At 39.7% G+C, this 22,070-nt stretch overlaps 1 protein-coding gene across 5 annotated transcripts in view; it reads left to right on the top strand.

Moving 5' to 3' along the window:
• Positions 1 to 18,526, top strand: part of TERB1 (telomere repeat binding bouquet formation protein 1) — a 46,393-nt gene extending 27,867 nt beyond the window's left edge. Inside the window, exons 14-19 of one of the 5 annotated variants that reach the window (XM_069540242.1) lie at positions 6,503 to 6,852; positions 8,155 to 8,219; positions 8,511 to 8,606; positions 13,803 to 13,952; positions 15,010 to 15,075; positions 18,234 to 18,526. In XM_069540242.1, coding sequence (XP_069396343.1) covers positions 6,503 to 6,852; positions 8,155 to 8,219; positions 8,511 to 8,606; positions 13,803 to 13,952; positions 15,010 to 15,075; positions 18,234 to 18,421 — 915 coding nt within the window. In that variant the 3' untranslated portion in view covers positions 18,422 to 18,526. Of the gene's footprint in view, positions 1 to 6,502; positions 6,853 to 8,154; positions 8,220 to 8,510; positions 8,607 to 12,889; positions 13,099 to 13,802; positions 13,988 to 15,009; positions 15,076 to 16,219; positions 16,817 to 18,233 lie in introns of those variants that run through there. The other 4 variants (XM_060000628.1, XM_069540243.1, XM_069540244.1 and 1 more) reach the window with 4 other exon arrangements.
• Positions 18,527 to 22,070: the final 3,544 nt, after the last annotated feature.

Below are 22,070 nucleotides of genomic sequence, written 5' to 3'. Positions count from 1 at the left end.
TCTCGTTGCGGAGCACAGGCTCCCGATGCGCAGGCTCAGTAGTTGTGGCTCATGGACCCAGCCGCTGCGCAGCACGTGGGATCTTCCCTGACCGGGGCACGAACCCGTGTCGCCTGCAGCGGCAGGCAGACTCTCAACCACTGCGCCACCAGAGAAGCCTGCCATTGGTAATTTGATAGGGATTGCATTGAATCTGTAGATTGCTTTGGGTAGTATAGTCATTTTCACAGTATTGATTCTTTCAATCCAAGAACATGGTATATCTCTCCATCTGTTTGTATCATCTTTAATTTCTCTCATCACTGTCTTATAGTTTTCTGCATACAGGTCTTTTGTCTTCCTAGGTAGGTTTATACCTAGGTATTTTATTCTTTTTGTTGCAGTGGTAAATGGAAGTGTTTCCTTAATTTCTCTTTCAGATTTTTCATCATTAGTGTATAGGAGTGCAAGAGATTTCTGTACATTAATTTTGTATCCTGCAACTTTACCAAATTTATTGATTAGCTCTAGTAGTTTTCTGGTGGCGTCTTTAGGATTCTCTATATATAGTATCATGTCATCTGCAAACAGTGACAGTTTTACTTCTTTTCCAATTGTATTCCTTTTGTCTTGTTCCTGATCTTAGAGGCAGTGCTTTCAGTTTTCACCATTGAGAATGACGTTTGCTGTGCATTTGTCATAAATGGCCTTTATTATGTTAAGGTAGGTTCCCTCTATGCCCACTTTCTGGAGAGTTTTTATCGTAAATGGTGTTGAATTTTGTCAAAAGCTTTTTCTGCATCTATTGAGATGATCATATGGTTTTTCTTCTTCAATTTGTTAATATGGTGTATTACATTGATTGATTTGCGTATATTGAAGAATCCTTGCATCCCTGGGGTAAATCCCACTTGATCATGGTGTATGATCCTTGTAATGTGTTGTTGGATTCTGTTTGCTAGTATTTTGTTGAGGATTTTTGCATCTATATTCATCAGTGATATTGGTCTGTAATTTTCTTTTTTTGTAGTATCTTTGTCTGGTTTTCGTATCAGGGTGATGGTGGCCTCATAGAATGAGTTTGGGGGTGTTCCTTCCTCTGCAATTTTTTGGAAGAGTTTGAGAAGGATGGGTGTTAGCTCTTCTCTAAATGTTTGATGGAATTCATCTGTAAAGCCATCTGGTCCTGGACTTTTGCTTGTTGGAATATTTTAAATCACAGTTTCAATTTCGTTACTTGTGATTGTTCTGTTCATATTTCTTTCTTTTTTTTTTTTGATGTGGACCATTTTTAAAGTCTTTATTGAATTTGTTACAATATTGCTTCTGTTTTATGTTTTGTTTTTTTGGCTGTGAGGCATATGGGATCTTAGCTTCCCAACCAGGGATCGAACCATTACCCCCTGCACTGGAAGGCAAAGTCTTAACCACTGGACTGTCAGGGAAGTCCCCGAGTTATGATAATTTTATACAGTTGTGTAACTATCAGGACAGTCAAGATATAGAACAGTCCACTCACCCTAAAATGTTTCCTTGTGTCCCTTTATAGACAGTCCCATTCCCCATCCTCAGCCTAGGCAATTCACTGATCTGCTTTCTGTCATTAGTGTCCGTTTCTATAATTTCATGTAAATGGAATCATATATTATATAATATTTTGTGTTTGATTTATTTCACTTAATATATAATGTTTTTTAGATTCACCAATGTTGTTTTATTAATATTTTGTTCCTTTTTACTGCTGAGTAATATTCCATAGTATGGACACACCACAACTTGTGTATCCATTCACCAACTGATAGACATTTGGGTTGCTTCTAGATCTTGGCTACTAGCAATAATGTTATGTGAACATTGGTGTACACTTCTGTGCCTGTAGTGTACATTTTCATTTCTCTTCGATAAATACCTAAGAGCAAAATCACTGGACAATTATATTTTAAAGAAATTATGAACCTCTTTTTTTTTTTTTTCTATTGGGCCACACTGTGCGACATGCAAGATCTTAGTTCCCCCACCAGGGATCGAACCCATGCCCCCTGCAGTGGAAGCGTGGAGTCTTAACCACTGGACCTCCAAGGAAGTCCCAGAAATTACGAACCTCTTTTTTTTTTTTTTTTTTTTTTTTGCGGTACACGGGCCCCACACTGCTGCGGCCTCTCCCGTTGCGGAGCACAGGCTCCGGACGCGCAGGCCCAGCGGCCATGGCTCACGGGCCCAGCCGCTCCACGGCACGTGGGATCCTCCCAGACCGGGGCACGAACCCGTATCCCCCGCATCAGCAGGCGGACTCCCAACCACTGCGCCACCAGGGAAGCCCTACGAACCTCTTTTAGCATTTCCTATAATACAAGTCTGCCTCCACTTGCCACCACTCAAAACAACACGGCACCAAAAGAAGAAAAAGTCCCTTCTTTTTATTCCATCCTTGTATTGCCCCTCTAGCACATTCTGATGTCAGAGTCTAACACTGGCTAGCCCTAGAATAGTGGTCTATAGAGTCTAGTTTAAGTTTTACAATGCAGGACAAAGGAGGATAGGTTTGGAGTTGAGGAGCAATAAATTAAGAACTGGTGCATCCTTTATGTCATGTACACAGCTGTTACCCTGGGATACTCCTTTACCATCATCTTAATGATTCTCTTTGTATCTTTCCTTGATTCCTGATTTCCTGGATCCTGTGTCATTCTCTCTTTTTTGATTTAGTTTCCCATTTGGTGGGCTACATTCTTCTTTAGCTTTCTGAAAAAGGGTACATAGTATGTAATTTTTTTGAGACCTTGTAAATATGAAAATAATTTTATTTTGCCTTCAGAATTAATTGATAGTTTGGTTGGACAAAATATTCTAGATTGGAAATCACCTCAGTATATTAAACGTGTTGCTCCATAGTCTTGTAGTTTCCAGTGTTACTCTTGAGGTCCAAAGCCATTCTGATCCTTTGGTGTGACCTGTGTTCTCCTTCTGGAAGCTTATATAATTTTTATCCCCAGTGTTTTAAAATTTTACAGTGTGGTGTCAGTCTCTTTTCATTCATTGTGTTATATACATAGTGGGCCCTTTCGATCTGTCGACTTATGTCCTTCAGTTCTGGGAAAGTTTATAGCATTATGCTGTGATGATTGCTTCCCTGTTTTCTCTTTCCTTGTTTTCTGAGACTCCTATTATTTATTTGTTGGACTTCTTGAGCTGGTCTTCCTTCTTATCATTTCTCTCTTATTTTCTTCTCTTTTTTTGTTCTACATTCTGGGAAATGTTCTCATATTTACTTTTTAAACTAACCTATTGAGTTTTTCACTTCTGCTATTATGTTTTTAGTTACCAAAGCCTCTTTTTTACTCCTTTTCAATTATCTTATTCTCATTTCATGGACTTAAGACTTAACAGGCATTCTTCTTTTAAATATATCAATGACAATTCTAATTTTTTCTCCTGGTTTTCCCAAAGAGTTTATTGGGCAGACCTGGGGATGGGGAGGCCCTGCATCTAAAACAAGGTGTTTTCTCTAGTTGCGGCGAGCGGGGGCTACTCTTTATTGCAGTGCTCAGGCTTCTTATTGCGGTGGCTTCTCTCATTGTGGAGCACGGGCTCTAGTTGTGCGGGCTTCAGTAGTTGTGGTTCGCGGGCTCTAGAACACAGGCTCAGTAGTTGTGGCACACAGGCTTAGTTGCTCCGCGGCATGTGGGATCTTCCCGGACCAGGGATCGAACCCATGTCCCCTGCATTGGAAGGCAGATTCTCAACCACTGTACCACCAGGGAAGCCTAAATCTGCTTTATTTATTTATTTATATTTATTTTGGCTACGTTGGGTCTTTGTTGCTGTGTGCGGGCTTTCTCTAGTTGCAGTGAGCAGGGGCTACTCTTCGTTGCAGTGTGCAGGCTTCTCATTGTGGTGGCTTCTCTTGTTGTGGAGCACGGACTCTAGGCGCGTGGGCTTCAGTAGTTGTGGCGCACGGGCTTAGTTGCTCTGTGGCATGTGCGATCTTCCCAGACCAGGGCTCGAACCTGTGCCCCCTGCATTGGCAGGCGGATTCCTAACCACTGTGCCACCAGGGAAGCCCTGCTTCATTTATTTAAATTCAACTTTATCAAGTCTGCTAAATAGGCTGTCATTCACCTATCTGCTTTCCAATTCCAAAATTTTGTTGCATTTGTATCTTCTTCCATTTTTCCTTGTGGAATTTATGCTTCTCCTTGTGGGTTTATGCCTTTTTTTTTTTTTTTTGACTGCGTTGGGTCTTCATTGCTGCACAAGGACTTTTCTCTAGTTGCGGCAGGTGGGAGCTACTCTTCATTACGGTGCGTGGGCTTCTCATTGCGGTGGCTTCTCTTGTCACAGAGCACGGGCTCTAGGTGCACGCGGGCTCAGTAGTTGTGGCTTGCGGGCTCTAGAGCGCAGCCTCAGTAGTTGTGGCACATGGGCTTAGTTGCTCCGCGGTGTGTGGGATCTTCCCGGATCAGGGATCAAACCCGTGTCCCCTGCATTGGCAGGCAGATTCTTAACCACTGTGCCACCAGGGAAATCCCTATGCCTTTTTATTTTTTATTTATTTATTTTAATAAATTTGTTTATTTATTTATTTTTAGCTGTGTTGGGTCTTTGTTGCTGCGCCACCAGGGAAGTCCACCTATGCCTTTTTAAGAACTGTTGTTCTAATTGTTTTTTTGGAAGGAACGAAAATAAATATGGGTGTTAAAGTCATCATCTTTACCTGGAAGTCCTATCTATCTATCTGTCTACCTATATATCTTACAATTGCAGAGTATTCCACTGATGGATATGCTAGTTCCCCTTGAGATGAACTTTCAGATTCCAACTTTTAGCTATTACAAACCATACTGCAGTTAATAACATTAACATTTTGCACATGTAAAAGTATATCTATAGGATTTTTTTAAAAGATATACACAATGTTTTTGTTTGTTTGTTTTGTGCTGCGTTGGGTCTTCGTTGCTGCACTTGGGCTTTTCTCGCTCTAGTTGTGGCCAGCGGGGGCTACTCTTCGTTGCAGTGCGTGGGCTTCTCATTTCGGTGGTTTCTCTTGTTGCGGAGCACAGGCTCTAGGTGCGCGGGCTTCAGTAGTTGTAGCACGTGGGCTTAGTAGTTACGGTACGTGGGCCCTAGAACGCACGGACTTCAGTAGTTGTGGCTCATGGGCTCTAGAGCTCAGGCTCAATAGTTGTGGCACACAGGCTTAGTTGCTCCGTGGCATGTGAGTTCTTCTCAGACCAGGGATCAAACCGGTGTCCCCTGCATTGGCAGGCGGATTCTTAACCACTGTGCCACCAGGGAAGTCCCACAGTTTTTATTATGAAAGATACTGTCAAATTGTTTCTCCATAGAGGTGTACCAGTTTACACTCTCCCCCATAATGTACAGAATGTTTCCCTATACCCTTTTGGTCTTTGCCAATGTCATAGATGAAGAAAGATGTCTAGGGACTTCCCTGGTGGTACAGTGGTTGAGAGTCTGCTTGCTGATGCAAGGGACACGGGTTTGTGCCCCGGTCCGGGAAGATCCCGCATGTCGCGGAGCGGCTGGGCCCGTGAGCCATGGCCTCTGAGCCTGCGCATCCGGAGCCTGTGCTCCGCAACGGGAGAAGCCACAACAGTGAGAAGCCCGCGTATCGCAAAAAAAAGAAAAAAAAGATGTCTATGGCACTTCCCTGGCAGTCCAGTGGTTAAGACTCCGAACTTCCAATGCAGGGGGCGCGGGTTCGATCCCTGGTCGGGGAACTAAGATCCCACATGCTGTGCGGTGGGGCCAAAATGTAAAAAAAATAAAATAAAGAAAGATATCTCATTTACCTTTAATGTTTATTTCTCTTATTAAAGTGAGTTGGAGCATTTTTCATATGTGTAAGAGCTATTTATTTATATTTCCTTTCTTGTGAACTGTTCATCTCCTTTCCTATGTTTCTACACTGTTACTGATCTTTTTCATAGTTCATTGTAGTAGCTTTTTATAAATGTTACTAGAAAAATTCTACTGTAACTCAAGATATGACATACATATTCTTTCTAGCTGTTTTGATTTGTATTTGATTTTGCTTTTGGCCCTTTTTTCCTCTGGGTCCCCACCCCCCAATATTCTTCATCTCTAGCAGAACTTAAAAAAAATTTTTATGTGGTAAAGTATAGGTTTTTCTTTTATGATTTATTGATTTTTTTGTAATACTTGGAAAGGTATTCCTCCCATTGAGAATATTAAAACATCATGGTTTCTTTTAGAACATATATAATTTCATTTTTTTATATTTAAATATTTAGTTAATTTTTACTTTATTTTTGTGTAAATTGTGAGATATGTATTCAGTTTATCTTTTTCCCAAGTTGACTACCCAATGTCCCCAAATCATTTAAAGAATATTCTCCCCTTCCTTCCTAATGTAAACTACCCCCTTTATAATGTATATTCTATTGACAATCATAAACTTTTTCTGCATTATTTAAAGGGAGTGTAAATTGAATTATAAAGCAAATGATTATTTTGAAATTATTTACTTATTTTTACATTACAGGAAAGAGTACAAAGAGAAAAATATAAGGATTATGTTTCATCTATGAACATAAATATTCAAAATACATTGAAACACCTCCATGCAGATAGCAGTGGTGGAGGTTCCAAAGCAGAAGATAGGGATAAAAGCCAGTCTAGAAAGCTTCAGAGTTATAAGTCCCATGAAGTCATGTCCAAAGCATGTACAAATGATGATCAAATGAAGACCCTGTTAAAGAGTGCAAATCCAGTTAATGCTTGTTATAGGGAGAGTGAGCAAAATAAGACTTTATGTAAAGCCAATTCAAGCTGCAATCAAAACTTACGTGAAGAAACAACCTTTGAAAAAAAGAATTTTGTTTCTCAATCAAGGTATAGTTTAATAATTGTTTCTAACTTTTATTTATTCAGCATTTGTGTGTGTGTGTGTAGTACTATGTGCCATACTCTTAAACACTGGGATATAGAAATGATAAGCATGGTTTTAGGAGGAGCCTAATGTAGGAAATGTTGGGAAAGGAGTTTGGATGGGCCAGTATGGGCCAGTTTATCTAGGGCCTTGCATGTAATACTACTCAAGATTTTCTGTTATAACTTATAGAGTATAGGGAGCCGCTGACGATTTTAAATTGAGTGGCAAGATCAGATTTGAATTTTAGAAGGGATACTCAGAAAACTTAAACTGAACCTCTGTAGCTGAAATAACAATGCACGTATTGATAATCCATCAGTAATTTAGCAAAAGCCAGTTTGTAAGTTTAACTTGATAAAAGGGAGTAAGGAGTGATGAAAATCTGGTTTAGGCTTGTCTTTTCATTTGTTCCCTGTACCTCACCTCCAGTGTATGTCCTTTCTTGCTCATGGGTAGCCTGTGGGGCTGGACCTGGAATTGCAGCTTTTCTTCCTAAAGCCTTTCTTGTGTTCTGCTCTTCTGATAGTTATTGGGCTAGGAGGGAAACTGAAGAGAATGGTGCTATGTTCTGGGGAGGCTGCAGGGTAAACTAAGTGTTAGACAGATGGATTACATCATCACACCCCCTTTTTCCTTTTCAAAACCATTCTTCATGTAATTTTAACCCGATTTCTCAGGGATATAGAATTGGGAAGTAGTGGGATATGCTCTTGGGCCAACCTTCTTGCCCTCTGGCCTAATGAATTTGTTATTTCCTCTTTTTTGCTCTCCTTCCTTCCTGTTTTCCTCTTTTATAACTTTTTTTTCCATGTTTCTGCTGGCATCAGTATTATTGACCTCTGGAGTCTTGTTTAACTCCACTTTTTTTTTTTTTAATTGAAGTAGAGTTGATTTACAATGTTTCAGGTGTACAGCAAAGTGATTCAGTTATATACACACACACACACACACATATATACTTTATCAGATTCTTTTCCATTATACATTATTACAAGATATTGAATAAAGTTCCCTGTTCTATACTATAGGTCCTTATTGTTTATCTATTTTTTATTATATATAGTAGTTAACTCCACTTTTAGAAACAAGGCTATAACCATTGCATACCATACTTTGGCAGAATTTGGTAGATTTTGGTAGATCCTGACTCCAGCTCTTTCTGCCTGTCAAACATCAGAATCACACTACTGCTTATGGAAAGATTTGTTCACATACCAAACAATATGTTTACTTTTATTAATCTGGTGTCTATTTTCTTTTAGCGACCATATTTTTAAACATCCAACTCCTATTGGCAAAAACACAAAGCAACAGTTACCAGTAACAGGTATGACTAAAAATGTTTCTTCTTTGATTGTTCAAGAAAACATATTTAGGTGATTAATATAGCTAAAAGTAATATCTTCCCTCTAACATATAAGCCATGCCTTTGACTCTCTTTCTGGTCTAAACGCCTTAGTCACCTTTTATTGATATCCTTTCTGTATATCCACTAGGATGACTGGAAGTGGAGTACTGGGCTACAGTTTATGAAACTCTTGAGAATTAATAAATCTTATAAATGTCAGGTCCTTTTCACTAATCAAAAATATCTTTCATTTTGCAATTTTTTCCCCAGATCCATTGACATTATGTTCAGATATAATAAATAAAGAAGTCATTGGTTTTCTAGCAACAGACAATTGTTCCAAAATATTGAAGTATAGATGCTCAGGTAAATATTTTTTTAATTGTAGTTGTTTCATAATTAAAGCTTTATATGATGTTAATTAACTAGAATTTGTAATAGTTCTACCTGTGTGATTTAAAGTTCATTCCCTTTGGAGAAATAACAATCTGGGGTCTCATAAAACACTCGAATTAATACCTTCTATCTGCATTAGTCTGTGTTCCCAGTATTTGCTCATATGAATCAATGCAGCTAATACTCTTTTTTCTTTTTTTGAATTTTATTTTCTTTATTTTTTTATACAGCAGGTTCTTATTAGTTATCCATTTTATACATATTAGTATATATATGTCAATCCCAATCTCCCAGTTCATCACAGCACCACCACCCCCCCTCCAACGCTTTCCCCCTTCGTGTCCATACGTTTGTTCTCTACATCTGTGTCTCAATTTCTGCCCTGCAAGCCGGTTCAGCAGCTAATACTCTTAAAAAATTACTTTATTATTCTCTTTCTGTCACCATCTATAAGTTTAACTTTACTGAGTAAGGTAAACATTTTTTATATTTTCAGAGAGCCAATAAATAGGTATATGTTCTGGATTATAAATAATCCAGAATTCCACAGTGCTTATTCCCTCCCTTCTTCTCCTTCATATCCCAGTATTTGCTCTTCGTTTACTCTTACTGTTGTACCCTGCTCTTTGGAGAAAACTGAGGCTATTCCACACTAGGCTCAAAATATTACTATTCTTCTGTCTTAGATGAAGCGTTTATCTCTTTTACTCTAAAACTAATATCTAGCTATAATCCAAATCCCATCTATGTTTTCTCCCCATTTTATAATAATACTTGTGTAGGCTTTCTCTTTAGTCCCTTTCTATTCGTTACCTCCATTTGTCCCACCTTAAACTATGTTCATTTCTCCTCATCTTAAAAAATACCCAAATACTTTGTGTGATTTGCTGTCCCTTCAAGTATTCATCTGTTCTTTCTTCCACCATCTATTACCAGATTCCTGCTCTTGTTCCCTTCTCTTTCAGCGTATTCTTTCCCTTCTTAACTCCCTGCAGTCTAGCTTCTTTTATTGCCATTCTACTAAACTTTAATGTTAAAGGTTACCTGAAACCTCTTTTTTAACCCCCAAACCAATGACTTTTTAAAAGATTCTTATTGTCTTTAGTATTTCTGCACTGTCAACTACCATTCCTTGAAATCCTCTCCTCTCATTTGAAAACCATAGTTCCCAAACTGTCCACCCGAGCTCCCTGGGGCTCTGCAGTGAACTCACAAGGGCACTACACAATACTTAAAATTTTATAAGTGAAACACAAAATGGTCAACATCTTCTGGACACCACGTAAACTACTAGCTCAAAGTAGTTCACAGTTTCACCATTAGATTGTACTACATCTCTTTTGATGATGTCACATCTTTGTGAAGCTGGGTTTTCAGTGGTTGTTGTGATTTTTTAATTAATTTATTTATTAATTTATTTATTTTTGGCTGTGTTGGGTCTTTGTTGATGCACGCAGGCTTTCTCTAGTTGTGGCGAGCGGGGGCTACTCTTCGTTGTGGTGTGCAGGCTTCTTACTGCGGTGGCTTCTCATTGTGGGCATCAGTAGTTGTGACATGCGGGCTCTAGAGCACAGGCTCAGTAGTTGTGGTGCACGGGCTTAGTTGCTCTGTGGCATGTGGGATCTTCCCAGACCAGGGTTCAAACCCGTGTCCCCTGCATTGGCAGGCGGATTCTTAACCATTGCACCACCAGGGAAGTCCCAGTTGTTGTGATTTTTAAAAAGCAAGCACCACGTGAAAATCTGTGGAACAGGAAATGAGGGTGGCAGTGTCCAGTCTGATTACAAGTTTTGAGAACTTGTGCTGTACCCAATTGTTGCACAAATCCCATTAGGAAGTAATCGTAATTAATAAGAATGAAATACAAATATATATATATATTTCAAATTTAGGTCTATTATTTTTTTAAATGGCTACCAAGTTGTTAGAACATAAATACGTATTGAGTTGTTTTGGACCTAACAGAACATTTGGTATTTCTTTTGGCCTAAGGGTGCTGTGAAAAAATCACCAAGATCTTTTTTTTTTAATTTTTTTTTGGCTGTGTTGGGTCTTCATTGTTGCGCGCGGGCTTTCTCTAGTTGCAGTGAGTGGGGGCTACCCTTTGTTGCAGTGCGCGGGCTTCTCTTGCTGCAGAGCACGCGCTCTAGGTGCAGGGGCTTCAGTAGTTGCGGCATGTGGGCTCAGTAGTTGTGGTGCACAGGCTTAGTTGCTCCGCAGCATGTGGGATCTTCCTGGACCAGGGATCGAACCCGTATCTTCTGCATTGGCAGGTGGATTCTTAAGCACTGCGCCACCAGGGAAGTCCCAATCACCAAGCTCTTAAAGATGCCACAGAGTGAGACAGTTGGGAACCTCTGGTCAAAAATATTCCAGTTCGTAGAATGGATGCTCTATAACTGTTAACTCCCTTTCATCCCGTAGTTTGTTTGAGATAGTTCCTTCCTAGTTGCTTTGCTCCCTCAGTGACCATTCATTTTGCAGACACTTAGGGAGTGCTTATTCTGCAGCAGGCACTGGAATCAGAGATGAATAGAACTCAGTCCTCACTTCAGGAAGTTTACAGTCTATAAAGCTCTCCGTTTTATTACCTTTATTCCTTTATCTTATCTTCCTGCCAAATTTCTACAGATACTCCCCCCAATATATAGTCTACAGCACTTACTCAACTCTGCTGCAGCATCATAGATGCAGCTAGCATCATCTATCATTTTACCAATGATTTTCAAATCTGTATCTCCACACTTCACTTCTACTTCGGGTTATAGCCTCATTCTTCCATATCCAGCTGTACCTAGGACATACTCACTTTAATATTTTGTTATTTCAAGCTTAATGTATTCAAAACAAAACATCTTTCTCCCTCTTAAACTGCCCCCCCTCCAGCCACTCCATTTTTATTAGTGTTGCCATTATTCTTCTGGCCCCCCAGATTTCAAACCTTGAATCATCTATAACTATCTTTTCTCCTTACATCCCCTATTTCTAGTCTATCATATTTGGTTCTTTCTTTCTTTCCCACACAGGCCCCTTTTCCTTCATGCCTAAATTACTAGCAGTCTTTCAGTCTCAAGTCTCACCAACCCCCAAGTAACGTGTATTGCTATTAACTTCTCTTCCTCATATGTGCTTTGTATCATGTCACCATGCTAAATAACCCTCAGCGCTTCTCTGTAACTCACTAAATCAAACTCTCTGCCTGGCTTTCAGAATTGTGTGGAATTTTGTCCTGCTTCCACTTGTTAAATTTTACTGCAATTTGTTCTGTTTAAGTCCACCAGAAATGTGCCATGCTTATTCCAAACTTTGCCATTCGATCCATTACAATCGAATTGTCCTAAATGTCTCCCTTACCCCGATTATTATTCACCAATTTTACCTCAGAAATCTCTGCATTCTCCCTGCAAATGCTGTGTTTCAGAATCTCCTTATTTATCTGGACTGTTTAAGTTACCCCTCAACTGATCCTCTTACCTTCAGTTGAGCTTTCTGTAGACAAATCTTGTCATTTCCCTGCTTAATAAATATCCATCAGTTCTTCCCATTGACTTGAAGATAGTAGTTAAAAATCCTTAAGATGACTTTCAAGACCGTTTTTGACCTGGCCCCTTGCAACCCTTACCAACCTCAACTTTTCTCCCACAGTTCTCTCATACCTTATACTCCAGCCACACATAGTACTGTGATTCTCTGAACATACTATGCTTTTTTACTCTTCTGTGCTTTTGACGTGTTCTTTGTACTTGAAATGTCCTCATCCTTGCCAACTTTCTGCCTGGCTAACTTTTCCTGTAGGTGACAGGTGGATAGAGAACTTTATAATGGATGGATGTGGCTAACATTACCTGAACCTACTGATCAATCTTAATATAAAAAGAGAGATAGTCAAACTTTATGTTCCTGTTAATGTGATGCAGTAAGAAGTACACAATACTACCTGTGAGGAGTTCTACTAAAAACAATTGAACTTGGGCTTCCCTGGTGGCGCAGTGGTTGAGAGTCCGCCTGCCGATGCAGGGGACACGAGTTCGTGCCCTGGTCGGGGAAGATCCCACATGCCGCGGAGCGGCTGGGCCCGTGAGCCATGGCTGCTGAGGCTGCGCGTCCGGAGCCTGTGCTCCGCAACGGGAGAGGCCACAACAGTGAGAGGCTCGTGTATCGAAAAAGCAAAAAAACAAAAACACACAAAAAAACAATTGAACCTGAATCTGATCAATCATCTAGATCTAATTACAAGTTTCTTGGGCACACAGGAATATTTTAAAGGATGCAGCTAGGATGTAATCAGCAAAACTCAGCCTTTGGGAAACTGCACATTACAAATGACCCAGGGTCTACAACAAGTAAATGACAAAGAGGAAGAGAGGAGAATTGGTAGATTAAAAGAAACTCAAGAGACATACCAGCTGAATGTAATGGTGGACCTTGTTTGGATCATGATTCAAATAAACCAACTGTAAAGAGAAAGTTTTGAAATGATGGGGAAATTTGAACACTGACTGGATATTAGATATTAAGCATAATTTTCTTAGGTGTGATAGTGGTTTTGCCATTAAAAAAATAAAACAAAGTAAGTGGTTTTTTTTTAAAAAGAGTTCTTATCTGTTAAGAATGCATATGAAGTATTTACAGATGAAATGATACTAGAATGCAAATTGCAGCCTTCATAATCCAGTGTGTACATGGGGGGCAGAGCTGAGTAGGTGGGGGAAGATAAAATATGACAGACCATGAGTTAATAATTGTTGAAGCTGGATGATGGATACGTGGTGGGTAATTATACTTTTCTCTTTATTCTCGTGTGTTTGAAATGTTCCATAGTAAAACATTAAAAAAAAGAAGAAGAAAAAAAAGACGACTGGGCATAAGGGTCACTTCCTTTGGATATCTTCCCTGATAGTGACTCCTGCTCAGAATTAGGCCAAGGTAGATGCTGCTTTTCTATATCACCATAACTCTGTTCACACCACTATGGCAACACTTATTTCACTGTATTATATTTGGTGTCTTTACTCTCTCACATGACATGACTTGGAGTTTCTTGATGTATTTATAATTAAGTTGCTGATTTCACTTCAGTTACCATCATAAAGATATTTGCTTTCATAAATTTGTTATTAGATTTTTTGTAACATCTATACATCACTTAAATTTGTTTTCTTTTAGGTTGCATAGCAGTAGGAAAATCCCTGAATAGCCGAACCTTTAGCAAGCTCTTACACTCTTGCCCATACCAATGTGATCGTCACAAAGTCATTGTGGAAGCTGAAGACAGATATAAAAATGGACTAAGGAAATCACTTATCTGTAACAAAAGTAATTAATTCAGCAATTTTAAAACTGTAATTATAGTAAGTGAGAAAGAGAAAAACAAATACCATATGCTAACACACATGTATATAGAATCTAAAAAAAAAAAAAATGGTTCTGAGGAACCTAGGGGCAGGACAGGAATAAAGACGCAGACATAGAGAATACAGTTGAGGACACGGGGAGGGGGAAGGGTAAGCTGGAATGAAGTGAGCAAGCGGCATGGACATATATACACTACCAAATGTAAAATAGATAGCTAGTGGGAAGCAGCTGCATAGCACAGGGAGATCAGCTCGGTACTTTGTGACCACCTAGAGGAGTGGGATAGGGAAGATGGGAGGGAGACGCAAGAGGGAGGAGATATGGGGATATATGTATATGTATAGCTGATTCACTTTGTTATACAGCAACAACTAACACAACAATGTAAAGCAATTATACTCCAATAAAGATGTTAAAAAAAACCCAAAACTGTAATTATAACCATACCTTCTGAACTATGATCTAGAACATTAAGTATATTAAAAGATAAAGGGTAAAATAATGTTGAAAAGAAAATCTGGGGCTTCCCTGGTGGCGCAGTGGCTGAGAATCTGCCTGCCAATGCAGGGGACACAGGTTTGAGCTCTGGCCTGGGAAGATCCCACATGCCGCGGAGCAACCAGGCCCGACAATTACTGAGCCTGCGCGTCTGGAGCCTGTGCTCCACAACAAGAGAGGCCGCGAGGCCACGATAGTGAGAGACCCGCGCACGGCGATGAAGAGTAGCCCCCGCTCGCCACAACTAGAGAAAGCCCTCACACAGAAACGAAGACCCAACACAGCCAAAAATAAATTAATTAATTAATAATTTAAAAAAAAGAAAATCTGTCTCTGAGCAACTGTGATTTAAAATGTTCCCAGGGAGTAGGTTTAGTCTCTAGTAATTTAAAAATTCTTCCTAATCCACCTAAGGATTCCCATTAGAAGAGGGAAAAAGGGAATATCATACTAATGGAATTGATGTGATACTACTCAGATTGATACTCTAAGTACACTAAATGTTTTCTGTATTTTTCAGAAATTCTGCTGACCCCACGTAGAAGAGGAAAACTCAATAATGAATCTACTACCCCTGGAGGAATAAGTGAATATATTTAATTTTTAAATAAATATAAATTTCATATATTCCTGAAAAAGAACAGCTGAATGATTGTTCTCAGTCACATCATTAATGGCTTTTAAATGATAACCCTTGCTTCTGATGAGGGTCATACTTCCTGACAAAAGAGGCTTCCCTCTTCCCTTTTTCATGTTGCTTGCTCATCTATTACTTTCCGTCTGGGGAAGGGGCAGGAGAAAACTAACATTTACTAAGAACCTCCTATGTGTTAGGTGTTTTATACATGTTATTTGCTTTATTTGATATAATAACATTGTAAGATAAGGTATTATTTTATTCCCACTTTAATTTGTTTTCTTTTAGGTTGCATAGCAGTAGGAAAATAGCTGAAATTTGCCAATGAGTTGGCAAATGGCAGAACTTAGATTCAAATGCAAGCCTGTCTTTCTCCAGAATCCCCTTTTCTATCCTCCGGATCACTTTTCTGTTTTAAGAGCAAAATTATTCTATGCACAAGTGCTTCAGACAAATTTTGTGGAAGATTTTGGTTCACATCTGTAGCACTTTGAACAATCAAAATTGAAGAGACAAATAGTATAAACCTTAGAGCCCTGTTTAAAAATTAAAATGTTTCTAAACTATGAGTTAATTTACAGGAGTTTTTCTTTAACTACAGGGTTAATCACCATTTCAAATTTATCACAAGACTTAAAGAACATTACCATTATCTTCTGTTCATATGGAATTAGTATGTGCAGAGTAAGACTAAGCAGTTGAGTACACTCCTTGTCAAAGTCACCTTGAAATTAGTAATATCTGTAGAGCCATTCAGTTATTTATTGTGAAGACATTTGGACTTGATCCATCCAGGAAACATTTTGCCACATACTTTTGTTTGGCCATTTTCACTGCCAAAACCTTGAAAGAAATTTCAAATTTACTTTTTATAACTAGGTCTTTTTCTAGGTTAAAATTTCTGCATACAAATTAAAATTAAGCGCAGTACCACTACAGGGTAGCCCACTTTTTTAAGTAATATTTTCTGTAGAAACTGTTAGAAAATGGGTATTTTTCCATAGAAACGTTGCAGTTGGAAATCTTTTTGACAAGGAGTTGGCATCAAATAATAGAATTTCTTTTTTTTTTTTTTCTTTTTTTTTTTTTGCAGTACACGGGCCTCTCACTGTTGTGGCCTCTCCCGTTGCGGAGCACAGGTGCTCCGGACGCGCAGGCTCAGTGGCCATGGCTCATGGGCCCAGCCGCTCCGCGACACGTGGGATCTTCCCAGACCGGGGCACAAACCCATGTCCCCTGCATCGGCAGGCGACAGTCAACCACTGCGCCACCAGGGAAGCCCAATAATAGAATTTCTTGAGCAGCATGTCTTAAAAGCAAATATATAACAACTAAAAGTATTCTATAATCATTTTTCATAGTAAAATCATTTGCAGAGCATCATGAAATATACATAATTATGGTTATATATTGATTATACAGAAGGATCCTAAATATTTTTAAGTCACTTTCAGCTCGTAAATACCTACATCTTTTTTGTAGGTTCGAGTTGCTTAGCTAAAATCCAATAGTTAATAAGTTGGCCTGCTTTTTTCAAATTTAGAAAGGCATCTTGAGGAGGTAGTGATTAGATTGGTCTTATATCTCTTTTACAAGCAGGCCAGGAATATTTGATGTACTGCCATTTTTCCCCCTCTTAATAAATTTCCCTTTCATACTAGAGACATTCATCACCTTTCATTTGGTTATAGGTTACACTCAAATTTGAGACTCTTCTTTTGAGAAGGGACCATTTGCAGTATCTAAGTATTTAAAGAGCCTTGGGGGCAAGGCTCTCTTTTAGGATGGATTGATATCTTGAGAGGGTTTGAAAAACAAGAGTCTCTAGGACTGAGCCCTCTTGCCTATTTTTCCCTGCTTTTTTCTAATGCCCAGTCAGTATTAGGAGGAGCACTAAAGAAGTCACAGAAGAGAGTCTTGTGGTGTAGAGAGCTGTTTCCTTCTTCTAGTCTGTCAACTATGCTGCTGTGGTAACCATTGAGGTATTTGGCACAGATGCTAATTTAAGTGTAGAAGTCAGTGAGATGGCAACTGCAGGGGAAAAGTGGGGATTGGCTCTACATGAACACCCCCAGGACCCAATATCTTGAATGTTATAATAACCCATCTGGTCCTGATTATAATGAGTTCAAATCATTTAGCAAGTGAAGTTGAAATCATGTTTCTCAGATAACCACAGTTTTCCAGTAGACCCAAGTAAGAATTAACTTCATTGATAAGTTTTAAAAGTTTTTACTGGTAGTAACATTTTTCCATCAACAAATATTTATTGATCACCTACTATGTGTCAGACACTGTCTTAGGCACTGGGGACACATGGGGAGTAAAACAGACAAAAATCCCAGTCTTCATGGAGCCTGCATTCTAAGGAATACCATTAAGTAATATTTAGACATTATTTTCATTGATTTCTTGGCCTTCTGCTGGTAAGATTTTTCCCTCCTCCTTTAAAAGATCTGAACTATGGCTCCTATCTGAGGAGAGATGGACTAACAGTCATGACATGCAAAGGCAAGATTTTCGAAGGATGTCCCAGCATAGCTATTCAAGGTCCTACTAAAGTAAATAGCAGACTTAATTGGAAATACAAAAACTCTTCCTCATCTGCATCTACCCACAATGATAATGTGCATTAACAGTGAATTAAAAAGCTTAAGGGACTTCCCCGGTGGTCCGGTGGTTAAGAATCCACCTTCCAACGCAGGGGACGCGGATTCTATTCTATGAAGTTATGGAGCCCTTTGGGAAGACTGTATCTGTAAGATAGGTAAGCTGTTTGTTAACTGTCCTCACAGGAATGTTGAGAGAATTAACAATCAAATGTTTATAAAATTTTGTGTTTCTTGATTGAAGGATTTTGAGAATATTATCGCAATAGGATTGTTACAATTATTGAAGAGATCACAGTGATAGCATCTAGTTTAATAGTAAGCACTCAGTTTTGTTTTGTTTTAATTGAAGTGGATTTCTAAATGATGAGTAGTCCAGGCATGAATTTTTCTCACTGTGTAATCCATATCCTTAGAATAAGTTAAGCATTTATTTGGGTCTCAAGAACTCTTTTTTCAGCAAGTACTAATGTATTCTACAATTCTCATTAATTGCAGAAAAAAGAAGAATTCGTAAAAACTTTACTGAAGAAGAAGTAAATTACCTTTTCAGTGGAGTTAAGAAAATGGGAAATCACTGGAATTTAATTTTGTGGTCTTTCCCCTTTCAGCAAGGACGGAAGGCTGTGGACCTTGCTCACAAATACCACAAGCTGACCAAACGCCCCAAGTGTGTGGCTCCTTGATTGGAAGACTTGTCAGTTTTTAGTTTGATATCTTAAAAAACAGTGTGTTGAAAATACAAAATTTAAAATATTCTTATAAACTCTTATGAGGCAGGAAATGTGGCAATGGGGATACTGTTTTAATTACTTTTTGTGATGCTGTAGCTCATCAAACTATTAAAATAATTTATAAAACAAATACACTTTTGGATTTCCCTGGTGATCCAGTGGTTAAGACTCCACACTTCCAATGCAGGGGACATGGGTTTGATCCCCGGTCAGGGAACTAAGATCCCACATGCCTCGCAGCACGGCCAAAGCAACAACAATAACAACAACAACAAAAATTGTTTAAAACAACTTTTTATTGTTTGCTTTTAAGTTAGTTTTCTTCTAGTTGGAAACCAAACTATTAGATCTCAAACTTCTATTTTTCTTACTCTTTTTATATTCCATCATGCTGATGCATCCTCCATTATACCTAAAATGCTGTTGCTATGGCAAAGTGATCAAGTATCAGGGCATGAAAGCTCAGTTGTGCTTATGTACTCATTGGGTCACTGCTTCATGTCATTCATATAAATACCAAAGGGTATTTCCCTATAAGCATGTATTCTTTCACCCTTTCAGATCATGACCATGTTTACTTAGATAAAGCAGAATTTTTATTAAATATCTTTTATTCTGATCCACAATGAAAATTCCAGAGGTTTAATAAGCAGAAAAATTTTAAGCTTGAGAATAATTTACAATTAGGAAAATTCTTTGTATCATTTAAAGTGTGAATGACTCTAGTCCATTATCTGTCAGTATTTCCTAAGCACTATGGGGATGATTTAAATGGTCTGCTGGGTTATTTTGATGTATATTTCTCAAGATGTATGAATGTTGTTTTAGGTCAAAGGGGAAAATATTTTGTCTGTTGCCTCAGCCTTACTGGCAATAGTTTTTTTTTTTTGATTGATTGGAAATTATCTATGTAACAGGAAATCAAATGCTACTTACAGAGCATCCCCAAGAGTATGACATACTGTAGCTGGGACACTGTTTTGTGTCAGTCACTGACACTATATTTAAAATAACCTATACTGCCTTCTGAAACCTTGAAATTTTATCCTAACCCTTGGCTAACTTTTGGTTAATGTGAACTGCTTTTTTCCCTCAAATAGAATTTGGTAGTAAAGTAAGTGAATACACATCAAAAGGAAAGCCAAAGAATGATCACATATTAGAGGACTGTTTGACTTTAGGGACTCAGACCTGGCCAGTTCAACAGGGAATAAAAAGGGATTGCAATAATGTCAGACCCTTGGAGTTGGGGCTGACCTCAGTTATAGTTCCCTGCCGGAGGCATAAACTGCTGTACAACGATCTGGACATTGGCTAACTTTAGTTTTGCATATATCCTCAGAAACCTGGAATTTACTGTTTCACAGGGTGATAATTGATGGTCAGTTCTTCATTATGCTAAAATGAAATATACTTTTCTGGAGTACCTCCTGCAGAACCACAAAAGTTGAATCTCTTTTCCACATACCAGCCCTTGAGAGAGTTACAGATAGATATCTATCACTTTCTCCTCTACATCCTTTATCCTTCATGCTGATGAGCCCCAGCTACTTCCTGTTTCAGCTGAACAGTGTCATGTCCCCTTATGAGCGTAGTCACTGACCGCTGGGTACCTTTTTGTTTATAAACTGTGTCCAGAAAGAAATGTGGCCTGACTGGCAGAGTAGGGGGATCAACTTCTTTGCTAGGACCAAAGAGGTTTTATGGACCTTACCTAAGATACTTCTTGGCATTCTACATGACCAACTCTCCGATTATAGTTGATATAGTTAAGACTTATAATTTTTATTAATTTCTATCTTGTTCTTACACATTTATTTTTAACTCCACTACAGGACTTCAGCGGCCCCTGTTAAATTTAATCTTGTTAGAATTAGTTTGTACTCAGTTTGTCATCCAGTGTGTTAGGCCTCCCTTCCTGCTTCAGGTCATCCACAGCTTCTGTGAGTGTGCTGCTGCATTCTCATCCAAGTCATGGATGGCACCCTGAATTTGCTGGGTCAGAGCAGGAGATTGGGCCGGGTCCCTAGCAGCCTCCTCTGGTGGTCCTTCCTCATCAGCCCCCTCTGGGCCTGGTCTGTAACAAGCCTCAACACTATCATCCAGCCTACATTTCACTTTCTTGTCTATGATGTGCATCGGCAAATGCCCCGTTGAAATCTGAATTTTCAAGGTCTGCAGCATCCTCCTACCTGCTATTCCTGCAAAATAGAAACTGTGTAAATCTGGTGCTGTCTTTTCCTTTTCCAACTGGTCACATTAGAGAATTTCACCTAGGGCTGATGAAGTTCACTAGCCTGTAGTTTTCAACTCCATCTTTTGTCCTGTGAAAATTCAGACACTGCTTACCTTTTTATGACTTAGAGCACTTTTCCTGCTCTTCCTAGATTTCCAGGGTATAATTCTTAATAGGTTTTCACTCCCATTGTCTTGTTTGAACCTTATATTCAGGTTGGCAGATGATATGCCCATTTGTTGGATCTGCCATAATTCATGCTGCCAAAATTCTGGCAGAGTCAGGATCAGAATCCTACTCATCTGCATCCCACATACATGGTTGCTTTTCTGACATATCCTACTTTCTTGTGATATTTAGAAATGCCTTGTAAAATGCCTCTGCTTCCGCAGAGGCTAGCAAGAGCCCTCAGGTAGCGGCCAGACCTAAAGTGAAACTCGATAGGTGAAATGTATTTTTTCCTTCCTTTTCTTCCAATACCCTCTTCCTTCCCCTTCTCTCCCCTCCCTTCCCCCTTCATATCTCTTTTTTCCTTCCTTCCTTCCTCCCTTCCTTCCTTCCTTTCTTTCTCTTTTTCTTTCTTTTTTCCTGAAGAAAGGAAATTAAAGCCTCCTATTTCTGGTGTCAAATGCTGGCTCCCAGAAAATATCATTAAGAAAAACCAAACACCTGTTTATAAGTAAAATCAAGCGAATTACTCACTACAGTAAAGATCACTACCTCGTGGTCTTAATAGGGTCAAGGAAGGAGGAGGTGAAAAGCAGGATATTTGTGAGGATTTGGGGGTCTAGTTTAAGGCCGGTCTTTCAATTCGTGGTTCGATTAGGATTAAGCAAAGTTCATGATAGAACAGGTTAAGATCGGTAAAATTGGAAGTACCGGGATGCTATCAGAAGATAGCCAGAAAGCACTGGATCCTTGGTCAGGTTTCTCAAGATTTATGAGCTTCAAGTTCCTCACCCGTAAAAGAGTTAGACAAGATTTAGTGAGATATCCTGTACTGATCTCATCCCAAGGCCTGAGCTTTTCGCTTCAGTCCGTCGGGTGCCTCGGCCCCAGACGGCGCAGCTGGAGCGGCCAGCTGACGGAGGACCGGGAACGGGTGTCTTTGCGCCCCTCGGCCGGCAGAGGCCGCTAGCGCGCCCTCCACCCGGGTGGCTCCCGCTCGCGCCGCCGCCTCCCCGAGCAGGGCTGCCCCGGCGGCCGCCTGACCGCCGCCCACCTCCCGCCACCGCGTTGGCCTCAAGACCCTGCGGGAGCCGCGGACATCGCAAGCCCGGCGGAGCGCGGCGGGCGGCGCGGACCCTGCGGGGCGGGCGGCTGGGGGCGCGGCAGGCGCGGGCGGGCCGGCGGGGTCCTCGCGGG

Source organism: Delphinus delphis, chromosome 20 (genome assembly GCF_949987515.2).
Source record: "Delphinus delphis chromosome 20, mDelDel1.2, whole genome shotgun sequence".
Classification (NCBI taxonomy): domain Eukaryota; kingdom Metazoa; phylum Chordata; class Mammalia; order Artiodactyla; family Delphinidae; genus Delphinus; species Delphinus delphis.
The sequence above is the reverse complement of the archived record's forward strand: the minus strand, read 5'-3'. Positions and strand labels throughout refer to the sequence as shown.